At 42.2% G+C, this 12,364-nt stretch overlaps 1 protein-coding gene across 1 annotated transcript; it reads left to right on the forward strand.

The window, feature by feature from the left end:
- The first annotated feature begins 238 nt into the window (after window positions 1–238).
- On the forward strand, window positions 239–6,707 carry dselb (dermatan sulfate epimerase like b). Its single transcript, XM_076290409.1, has one exon. The coding sequence runs from the start codon at window positions 1,383–1,385 to the stop codon at window positions 5,010–5,012; it is 3,630 nt and encodes a 1,209-aa protein (XP_076146524.1). The 5' UTR covers window positions 239–1,382; the 3' UTR covers window positions 5,013–6,707.
- Window positions 6,708–12,364: the final 5,657 nt, after the last annotated feature.

A 12,364-nucleotide genomic window follows, 5' to 3' on the forward strand; every position in this document is an offset into this window, starting at 1 on the left:
ACCTTTAGGCCTACATTTTAACATATCTGATCATCTTGACATTTAGTTCACCTGCGGGTGGTAGAGCTAAGACAGAGAGAAGGAGGGGAAGAGAGATAGTGGCAGAGACCAGAGAGAGAGAGAGAGCCCTCTGTAGGCTATGTGTTGTACTATTCCGATAAATAAAAGAAAACAGCCACACCACCGTAGCTTAGCCTACATGTAATACAACGGAGGCACAACCACAAGTTCCGTGTTCCTAGCACGCTCTGCGAAATTCTGCGGCAGATAGAGGAAAATGCCCGCTTAGAACACGAACTGGTCATACTCATCAGATGTTTTACATGAAAGACGACGTGTTCTTTTGTATTATTATTCAACAGTTCCACTGTTTAAGTACCTGGTTTATCGAACTTCCTCTGAACTTGTCCAATAACGGAGTAATTCTGAGAAGCCTTAGGGGTGGATGGGCAGCCTACCAGTAGGTGGAGAAATGAACTGTTACTCATCTAAATAGAACGAAACCTTGTTCAACGCAGACATTACACACAGGACTGGCTGCGGTGTCAGGTGCGGAAATGCTCCAGTTAGTTTGGTGTGTGCATGTTGCTGTCGGGGCGAGGAGAATAAAAACCCTGTGGCTGGCTGCCATTGGACCGGACACTGACTGGGGCTGACTGATGTTTGTCCACGGGAATATGTTTTGGCGAAGGAAGATCAATACTACTTTGACGCTGGTCACAAGAGAAGGTGCCAGCCTCCATATTCTCTCTCATACCGTCTAAAGAGGACCTGTCTGCAGAATCGAATGGATACTAACATCTGATCGCGTTCAATGTAAACCTGTCATCTCTTCTTGCTAATATTACTACTGGTCGATCCTTTTCGGATTACTTGAACAGGACTTTTGCTTTTACGAAAAAGATTGACCCAACACGATTGTGTCTAATTTTAATATTCGCTCGGAGGTGAACACTACATGATCCTGTTTCCAGATGTAAGTTGGACCGATGCGCTTGATGTTGCTGAAATGTATGCTTCAGTCAGACTTTTGTGCTTAGCCTACCTAAATTATTTCACTCTCTTCCTTTTGCAGTCGACTCCTCATATTTATGACAAATAACCACAGACTTGTATTGAAGCTCCCACTTCTGTGAATGGTAGCAGCGCACCAGAAGAGAGGATGTCTAATGAAACAAGCTCATATATCACCTACTTTAGTTGGAAAGGTTAAAGCAAAACAGGATCACTGACATTTGTTATATATTCATCTGTGAGAGACCAGTGCATGTCTCTGTAACTGAGTTTAAAAATGGACGAAATATTTGAACTGGATATAATAATTCAAGGACTTGCAGTCATGACAGTTTAATGGGATTAAAAGACAGAACTTTGAGTTCATCATGGCTGAGAAGTGCATTCAACACTTCATATTTTTTGTTTACTTATTTACTACTGGAGATTTTTTTTCTGGTATTTTCAATGCATCTGACAAAGATTTTTTTAGTGACTATGGGCAGCTAAAACTTACAGAGGACAGAATACCTGAACTCCGAAAGCTTCAAGCCAGTAATCCTCATCCCAACCTCTATTTTAACCAAGCGGATATACAAGTTATGAGACAAAGGTCCACTACTACACACAGCCACATCTTCAAAGTCATCAGGGCAGCCGTCTTGACTATGCTCTCCAGTCCTCCGCTCTACATGCCTCCAGCTAAGTATGAGGAGTTCTCCAGCAAGTGGAATGAGATTTATGGCAACAACTTACCACCTCTGGCACTGTACTGTTTACTGGCTCCAGAGGACTCAGCTGCCCTGCAGTTTCTGGTTAAGTTCATGGACCGCATGGCGGAGTACCCAGACTGGAAAGTCACAAGTGCACCGAATGACGAGGTGCCCATGGCTCACTCACTAACTGGTTTTGCAACTGCCTTTGACTTTATTTATTCTTATCTGGACCAACAAAGACGTGATCTTTATCTGAGCAGATTACGTAGAGAGACGGAGGAGTTGTATGAAACATCTAAATACAGAGGCTGGGGAAAGCAGTTTCTTCAAAATCACCAGACCACTAATATCCTCGCCATTTTAACTGGTGCTATTGTGGTAGGCACACACAACGACCCAGAGAGCATGGTTTGGAAGCAAGTTTCCGTTAACTATATGGAAAAAACAATGTTCTTACTTAACCACGTTGTAGATGGCTCTTTAGATGAAGGTGTGGCGTATGGGAGTTACACAGCTAAGTCAATCACACAATATGTGTTTCTTGCACAGCGCCACTTTAATATTGATAACACACAAAACAACTGGCTGCGTAATCACTTTTGGTTTTATTATGCTACCTTGTTACCAGGTTTCCAAAGGACAGTTGGCATAGCTGACTCCAATTACAACTGGTTCTATGGACCGGAGAGTCAGCTAGTTTTCTTGGATAGCTTTGTAATGAAAAATGGCACAGGCAACTGGCTTGCACAACAAATAAGGAAACACAGACCTAAAGATGGCCCAATGGGGCAGTCCTCAGCTCAGCGTTGGACAACACTACATACTGAGTTTATTTGGTACAATGCTCACCTGACATCCCAGCCCCCTCATGATTATGACACACCTAAAATGCATATTTTCTCAAACTGGGGGGTTGTAACATATGGAGCAGGCTTACCTAACAATCAGGGCAACACTTTTCTCTCTTTTAAATCTGGGAAGCTGGGTGGCAGGGCTGTCTATGACATTGTCCATGCCAAGCCCTACACGTGGGTTGATGGTTGGAACAGCTTTAACCCAGGACATGAACACCCAGACCAAAACTCATTTACTTTTGCCCCTAATGGACAAGTGTTTGTATCGGAGGCCCTTTACGGGCCCAAATACAGCTATTTGAACAATGTGCTGGTCTTCAGTCCTTCCCCCACCAGCCAGTGTAATGCCCCCTGGGAAGGCCAGCTTGGTGAGTGTGGCAAGTGGTTGAGGTGGACAGATGAGGGTGTGGGAGAGAGTGCTGGTGAGGTGGTAGCAGCCTCATCTCACCGCGACTCCATGTTTGTTAGTGGTGAGTCTGCCCCAGCCTATTCCTCTGCCATGAGATTGAAGAGTGTTTACAGGGCTCTTGTGCTGCTCAACTCCCAGACTTTGTTAGTGGTTGACCATGTGGAAAAATGGGAAGACTCACCAGTGAAAACACTTAGTGCATTCTTTCACAACCTTGACATTGACTTTAAATATGTCCCCTATAGATTCATGGACAGGTACAGTGGAGCGCTGATGGATGTTTGGGATGCCCATTACAAAATGTTCTGGGTTGATAGTCAGGGTTTTAGCCCAGACACTAGAATCCAGGAGGCAGAGCAGGCAGCGGAGTTTAAAAAAAGGTGGACGCAGTTCATAAATGTCACCTTTCCGATGCAGACTACAATAAGCAGAATGGCCTATGTGATGCATGGGCCCTATGTCAAAATATCCGGCTGTAGATTTATTGATGACAGCAAAAATGGAGTGCGGTTGTCAGTCATCATTAACAACACGGAGAAAATAATTTCCATTGCAACCAACCACCGAGACATAGGGGCACGTTCCAACTACCTTGGTTTTGGCGGATATGCCAAAATTGAAGACAGACATCAAATTATCCGTTTTGGCCTTGGTGCACAACTCATCCCAAAGCAAACTACAGTTGACAGTCAGCTGTTTGACTTTGGGTTCACAGTAAATGTGATAGCAGGAGTAATACTTTGTGCTGCCATTGGATTTCTGACACTACAGAGGAAATTCTATGTGTGCTTTAGCAAGCTGATGCGCTACGCCCTCCTCTCTGTTCTCATCCTCTGGATTTTTGAACTGCTGTTTGTCTCAAATAGCTGTGACCAGCTACTGTGTGGGGTGAAGTGGAAAGGTGTTGCCACCAACCCTGAGGTCAGCAAACAGATGAGGCTTTATGACCAGCACCACTTTCCTCTGCCGACTGTCGTCATAACAACTTTGCCTGGATCAGGGTCGGACATTCTTAAACACCTTTTCTATAACAACTCCGATTTTGTCTACCTGCGTGTTCCCACAGAGCACCTCGATATCCCAGAGACTGAGTTTGAGTTTGACTCCTTGGTGGACGCCTGTGAGTGGTCCAGAGCGGATGCCCAGCGGGGAAAGTACAAAATCATCCAGGGCTGGCTGCACTCGCTGGTCCACGACACCCATCTGCACCTGCAGAATATTCCCCTCCATGAGCCAGTGAGAGTGAAGGTGTCCTCCAGGTCCAGCTCTTCAAGGGACCGGAGAAAAAGAGCCAGAAGGAGAGAGCTGGCAGCTGACGTGAGGGGGAAAGTGCGGGGGAGCATCGAACGAGATGTGGAGTATGTGCGCGAGTTACGCAGGCACATTGGTATGTATCCTAATTCGCGAGTGGTGCTAAATCTCAGAAGTGGCAGCTGGACATTAAAACTACCTTTTATACAGGAAGTGGTAGGACCCTCTCTGAGGGCTATTTATGTGGTCAGGGACCCCCGGGCATGGATTTTTCTAATGCTCTATAACAGCAAGCCAAGCTTGTATTCCCTTAAAAACATTCCACAGCACTTGGCCCTGATGTTTAAAGAGGACATCAACAGGGACAGATGCCCGGCCTTTGCCCAAGAGTATCGGCCACTCTGGCGACTCCTTTCACGGTCAGAGACAAACCCTGTCCTGCTGCTTGCCCACTTGTGGCTAGCACACACCTCTGCTGTCCTCCGCATCAGTGCCACACTGCCGGAGGAGGCATACCTGCAGGTGAGGTTTGAGGATGTGGTGAACTTTCCGCAGGACACAGCGGAGAGGATTCACTCATTCCTTGGTGTCCCGGTCACACCCTCAGCACTAAACCAACTGATGTTCACCACTTCTACAAATCTGTACAATTTAATGTATGAAGGGGACATATCACCAGACAACATCAACATCTGGAGGCAGAATATGCCTCGGAAGGAAATCAGACTCATTGAAGACACGTGTGGCTTTTTGATGAAGAGGCTTGGATATTCCAGGTATAACAGTTAAATGCTGCAGGTCAGCTGTTATAATGCATATTTATTTAGGCTTTTTATTCTGTTGTGTATTTTTGCACTGATGGGAAGTCTGAGCCCGTTTACATTAAGCAGAGGAGTAAAAGGGAATTTTGAAAAGGTACAGGTGATGCTGATAATTTTCTTGTAATGTCTGAGTAATCATGATCATTTTTGGTATAATTTCTTGTTAAATAAGTGAAATTTTCATATTAAAATGAGATTAAGGGAAATAGTTTTTCCTGTTATTCAATACAAGGAACATTGTCTGAATGTTTTACTGTTTCTTTTGGTGTGAACTTTTTAACTTAGTTGCCTCTGAGAATATATGTACACATTATATTATTTTTGTAGTTACCATACCTGAATCTGTAATGAACTGTTATTCTTTTCAAAACACAAATATAATATGTCAGATGTCGCATAACAATGTGTTTTAACTTGGTGAGGAAGTGCTCATTGTGAAACTGTTGGAGTGTGGCTCTCACTCATGATTGTGATGACTGTGTGTCAGTAATTTTGCACTCTGCTGTAGAGATTGCTGGGCTTATGCTGCAGATACTGTGTGTAGTGTTTTAAGCCAGAGAAGAGGTGCTGGAACTGTAATTGACTTGAAAGCTTAAGCTTAGTCTGCATTGTGTAAAATCGAGGGTGTTAGCTGTAATCTCCTGAGAGAAACATATTAAAGCTCAAAGCTTTGTATTACAATACACATGCAAGCCCAAAGGTTCAGTTACTAAAATATCTCCTTTTTTTTTTTTTATCTATGTCAGTGAATATATTCAAACTCCCACTCCACACCCACTTTCCTCTCTTCTCAAAGGGCTGCAGAGTGCAGCTGATAGTGATAGACACCTCCAAAACCAGCCGCCACATATTTCGACAGGCATCAGACGAAGATCAAACTAAAGTTTGTCTCCCAGGATTTGAATTCATTCTCAGTCCATCCGCATCTCTGAATCATCGTTGCTAAGCATATCATTCCTACAATATGCCGTAACCAAACCCATAGAACTCTGCTGCAGCGATACTCATATAAACGCCCCAAAGAAATGCAGATGATTCCCAGCTCTCATTTCCTATAGTGGTCAGTCACCTGTACTTCACCATTATGCTAAAATGGTAGTGTGTAGGGCAGGACAGTTGTATTAGATGTGGACATTGAAAAGTGATGCTGAGAGAGCTTTGGGTCATAATCAGATCTTGTCTCAGTTCAGACAACATATCCCTCAGAAGTCGCTATTACTTTTAGGTGCTTTGTTTTTTTTTTCTTAGAAAGAACTTTTGAAACCCTCAAATATATAATGTGAGCCTTGAAATATATAGCCTAATGGCAGTACTTTTAGCATTATAAACAGATGATATGTATTTGCATATCATTTCTTACTGCACAGGGACAAGAGGCAGATGAGCTTGGTCTTGCACTGTATTTATCCAAGAATCGTTTTTGTGTCGCAAAACATAACTGTTGCTTATTTGGAGGCCTTGATGTTGTGGACATTGAATGTGTGTTGACAACAATATTCTCTCTGTCTCTCTATTTTTACCTGTCATAACCTACCCTTATATTCTGTATATCAGTTCATATTTGCAGGGTTGTGTTTTGATGCTTTTGTGGCCTTGGAATTTTAAAAGAGCATTCTATGAATTGTTCTCACAATGTTTATTTGGCTCATTAAATAATGTTAATTAAAAAGACATTTTCAGCACAAGTAATCACTTTTTCACCGTATTTTTTAACACCTCTGTCACTTGTTGATTATCACACTCCTCTCCAGCTCCTTCACCTTCCCTGGATAATCCAGTTCACTTCCTATTCCATCTCAGTTGTCCTACTCACTTGTCCTATGGTCTCCCGAGACACTAATGAAGAGCACGAACTCGATGCTGTTACAGGCAGATGACAGACGCCTAACAGCGTGCATGTTGGATACAGCTGAAACAGCACAGCTATTAATGTAATGTGAAAAATGCATGCTACCCTTTACGTTAATGAGTACAGAGACTCAAAAAACTTGTCCAGATGTGAGCACTGCCACCAAGAGCTTGTTTCTCCCCCTCCCTGCATGTGCAATGAGGAAGCTGTGGCTTTCACTCTCACTGAGATACACACTGGACATTGCTACAAAGCAATGAAGCACTGTTGTGGACAAACCAAGAACCTCTTATACAGGAAATGTGAAATGGTGAATATTAATAGGTTCAGATTCATAGGTGGAATAATAGGTGCATGTGTTGTGAGAGAACAAAGGGCATTTAAATTAAATATGTTGAAATAGTATGGAAGCACAACAACAAAATATTTAGTATTTAAAGATTTAGTGTGAAGGTATGATCTAGATCTAGATTGCCTTTTAAGAACTGTCCGAGGAAAACAAATAGAAATTAGCCGATACAGGGTTATATAGCTACATTTGTCAGTCGATCAATGAATATTCAGTTGTGGTTTAAAAAACTTCTAACATAATATATTAACCATGACCAATTTCACCACAGAATTAATGTTTAACTGGCATGGACTAAAATGGCAAGTCCAGTCTGGCTCAAACCATTTTTATGTGGAAGATTTACAAAATATGAAAGGCTCTTGTGCATTATGACTTAAATATGTCCTTGCATTCCTTTTATTTGTGTGGGTAAAGATAATAAGGACATGGCAAATTCATTGAAAATAAAACAAACAAAAAAACTGGTCCCAGGAGAGATGTTATCCTTTTTTTCTTCCATCAGCTCAGTTTTCTCATTAATTAACCTTTACAGCATCCAAAATAATTCATGCAGGATGTGAGTGTATGAGAGCTATGATGAAGGTCAATGCTCTGTGGCACAGCTATATGGAGGATGCAGTCCCAACATACAGTAATTTCCTGTGTATTAGCCACATTGTGTATAGACCGCAGGACAGTGTTTTATGCAAGTTAAAAAAACAAAACCATATTAATACCATATTAACTGCCCCCGTGTACTTACATCATAGCTGAGGAAACTTTGCAAAATCAATGTATAAACCTTTGCTAATAGCTGGGAAATTACAGTATTGCTATGTAATACAGGAACCCATGGCAGAGAGGAAAGCTAGTTTGGAGATCACACAAGGAACTGTTATGTGTCCTTCCATAAATTAGATGGCTTTCTTCTTCTTTATTAGAGCCTGATTTCTCAGCTTGGTATTCCATATTTTCCTGTTGGAAGATGTGACTGTGAAAAAGGCTCTTTGCCAATGGTTGAGGTGTGGATCAGCCTGATTGGGATTAATCTGACATGACTGGAGAAGAAATATAGGGCATCATTAATTTGCGCCTGAAAATGAGCCACCTCTGTGAAAATGGAAACTCTTGTGCCAAAAAAATGGGGTGAGTGGATGAATAATGAATGGTCTTGTTGTACATTTTTAGGGGCAACACTCCATCCATGTTCTCTTGTGATCATAGGGCAAAACATATATTTTATCTAGACATTGCTCAAGCAAGGTTCTTCTTTCTCATAGGTACAAAGCACAGGGACTTGTATAATTGTTAATAATGTGCATTTGAGTTGAGTGCAAAGCAAAAAAAAAAAAACTGACTTGAGTCTCCCTTTTGACCAAATAACAAGTACTGAGACAGAATACCGAGTCAGGGTTCATTTCTGTTGTTTCTAGTGTTTCATTCCTAAAAGCATGGTCCTTTTATCTGCAAAAGGCTAATGGATGAGGTCACTGTGTGTTAGTGTAACTCAGCCCACTCAGTAATTCATTTACACCTGCCTGCCTGCTTGTTCTTTTATTTCTTCTGACGAATCCTGCGAGAAAAACACTAATCCTGAGATGCCTAATGTGTTGCTTTGTCCTTCAGCCTCAGTCAGTCCCTTTCAAATATTTCTTAAATAATACCTTAATGGCTCCGCTTTCTTTTACACTCCATGCAGCCATCTTAGAGGCTTACATATAACTTGTCTTTTACAAGTTTCAAACGTTCTGACAGTAACATTTTGTTAGATTTGTTGGTTTGGGTAATTTTGTCTGCATTTGTCCATGGAAGGAGCTGGACTGTGTGAGAGAGAAGCAACCATGACTCAGTCAGAGAAACACTTGGTTGCTGTTTTTCCATTTGCAAAAGCGCAAGAATTGTCTTATAAGACTACTCTGCCTTAACCTGCCATTTGAATCCCCATACGTCTTACAGGAAGGCTACATGACAGAAGGATGACTTTAGAATGATCTTTTTTGTACACTAAAATGTCAAGACTTGTGGTTTATTTAGTAGGGAGACAAATTAATTGGTTTTCCTGTCTTGTAGATTAGGGATGAAACATAATGTAATCTACATGAGATCATTTAAGGCTTGCTGCACAGCATATATGATTCTCAAACCCCCCTTCATTTGAGGGTAAAGTAGGAGGCAGTCACTTGCAGCACCTTATTAGGGCTCAGCATGTTGTGGGTCTAGGGAATGAAATGTCGGATTCATGAAAAGCACGGATTAGCGGCTCAGCACACCACCTGTAAGGCGCTGGATGGGAATGCAACCGTGTGCCGACTCAGTTCTCACTCTCACACTCTCATTTTTCTGCAGTGCAAAATCAGGGTAGCTGAATAATGTGTAGCGAATAATCCCATATAACACAAGAATTGACTTTACTAGATCATACAGTACCTCAGCTGCCAATGATAAAGCAGTAATTTTAGAGAAGTTGATTTTTCCGTCTGTATGAACCCATGGAAAAGCATTAACTATAAGAGCAGACCTAAGACTTTCTTGTCTGTGCACAAACAGGAGGTGAGACCATTGCTCCACTTGTACGTTTAACGTTTCAGGGCAAACAAGCTGAGAATGTCAAAAATCTGCCATGGGAAGCATGACTGAAACATGGTGTCGAGTCAAATTGGTTGTTATAATAACAGTTGGAGAGTTGGAGATTTCCCAGAACATATGCTGCCTGTAAACAGGAATATCAACAACACTTTCACTGTTGACTGACAAACTGCATGGCATGTAGTTGGCGTGGACAGTCATTTCTCCACAACTTCAAAGAAGTGAGGAAATGTTCTGCCCCATGTAGGTCATCCCAGTCCTCTGTGGCTGCTGGAAAATGAAAGGCTCTCCCAGAGGTCTGCAGGCGTGCTGTTCCTGTGTTTTGCTGAGACAGAGGACGCTGTCTTCCAGCTGGCTCTTGGACAAACGGGAGCGGCCGCTCACTGACGGCAGACGCACTAGTCCTTCATTACGAGACTTCTGAAACTAAAACAAGCTGTTCTGTCGCAGCGCTGCTATGGCCACCACACTCTGGTCTGACGTATTGGAGGGAACGGCTGCTTTCCATCAAAGCTCATATTCTCCCCGCCAGACGAATAATATTGGCAGTAAAATGTATATTAAAGAAAGGGGGGAAAGCCAAAACCCATGTCTGCACAAACCAAGGCTGCAGAGTTTATTTTGTGGAGGCGGCCAAAGGGTGTTAATTTGAAAGTGTTTGAGCCATTTAATTGTAGGATTATTTAATTAGCGCAATCTATCTTTAGATGGTATGCAGGATAGGCAGAAAAGACTGGCAAGTTAATCACTGCGTCAAGCGATCATCTAATTAGTCCAACTTGACATTTTGAGAGGAGATGAGACTGGTGTTAAAATATGACCTTTGTGACACCGGACATATGGCACTAGCTGAGCAGACAGGACTGAAAATGGCACGCCTGAAAATAATCCAATTGAAGATGGAAAATGTATTTCTCCCTGACACTGTCCTCATTTCACTGTCTGAGACAAATATCAAGGGGAGCCCTGCCCTGAAGAGTTTATTTGAATAAAAAAAGGTGGAACGGCAGCTCATTGAAATGAAATAATATATTAGACACTCTTTTGAAATCATAAAATAAACAAATGTATTGAGTGAAGGTACATATCTAAGGGAAGCATGTTCAAAAGAATCATTATCAGGCTGAATTAGGAAGAAACGGAAAAAGTAATGTACTGTAATGCAAAGTAGCATCCCATCTGTTGTTTAAGCTGATCATCTAGTCAGAAGCTTCAGAAATGACAAGCATCCCAAGTGTTGCTGTGGTTACCAGCAATAGAAAAGGATCATATCAATAGAACTTGCATGCATTGGAAATGGATAGTTATAACCTTAATAAAGTAACTTGTTTGAATTGGAGAAATACGCAGTAAATCTGTGGGTCCATATATGTCCAAAACACCATATTTGTCACAGGGAATCATTTGTTTTCATATGCTCAAATTCCAAACCATGGTTCACCTGAAAACGTACATACATGCAGACTGACATTCTGATGTTGCCCATTTAGCCTACAACTATGAAGCTAGTATTACCCAGAGTAACAATCATGAAGCTAGATAGTTATCCAGTGTAACAAGCTGTAGTTCCAAGTGAATTTTTTCAGTCTAATGTAGCAGGTAGACCTTCTCTGCCTGCTATTTCCCCATAGCACCTGCCAATGCTAATGAAGGGGGCGGGGCATAGGCAATTAAGCAATCTGGCACCAGTGGAGCACTACTTAGGAGGGGCAGCAGCCAGTAGCAATGTAGGCTCCACTGGTATAGCCCCTGTCTGTTCTATCGTCAGGCAGCAGTCATGCTGGTAGGGTAACATGGGTCGTGCTGCTGTCTTGTCTTGGTTTTGCTTTGGTTATTTGTTATGTTTAATTTTTTTGTTTTGCTTGTCTTGTCCTTTTGTTTGTGTAACTTTTATGTTTATTTAGTAGGGAGGTGGCTCTGAGGGGGGCTAGTCTAAGCATACGTGTGGTGTGGTTTTGTGTATTGCTTATCGCTTTGCGGTGTGCCTTTGCTGTGTAACAGGTGAGCTTTTCTTTATGCTTGCATGTAGTGATGGGTAAATGAAGCCTCGAGCGCTACTCGGCACATTTCCCTAATGTGCCGAGTAATGTGTCGAAGCTTCGAAACATGGAAGATAAGGAAAACACAGCGACATCTGGTTGCATAAAGCCCCGCAGTCACGGACTAGTGAAAAGAATGCCTACAACGTTCAACACAATGCCAAAGCTTCGAAATGTTCTCATTCATTACATTAAAAGTGTTGCAAGAAATGTGCATTTCTGTTTGTCTCAATTCAATACAATAAAATACGCTTAGGCAACATAATCCCGTCACTCGTTATCACGTGAAGATTGGTGTTTCCGTGGAGGCGTGAAATCATGTTATCCCAGTCAATAGGGGAGTTCGACTTGCGGCAGATCTGACTTGATGTGATGCATGCTGGGTTGAACACAATGCATACTGGGATGGACGCAATGCATACTGGTTAGAAATTCTGTCCGACTTCTGTCAGCCGGGGAGGGACTTACCACCGTGACACCATGTCACATGGCCTTAAAATATCGCGGGAGTCTTA

Source organism: Alosa pseudoharengus, unplaced genomic scaffold, assembly GCF_046254945.1.
Source record: "Alosa pseudoharengus isolate Yale_2024_CS ecotype anadromous, Long Island Sound unplaced genomic scaffold, YU_APseudo_1.1 YU_APseudo_1.1_scf_18, whole genome shotgun sequence".
In the NCBI taxonomy this organism is placed as follows: Eukaryota; Metazoa; Chordata; class Actinopteri; order Clupeiformes; family Clupeidae; genus Alosa; species Alosa pseudoharengus.

What these genes read in the sequence shown, in the direction of transcription:
- dselb (XM_076290409.1), top strand. Translation starts at nt 1,383, where the DNA reads ATGGCTGAGAAGTGCATTCAACACTTCATATTTTTTGTTTACTTATTT.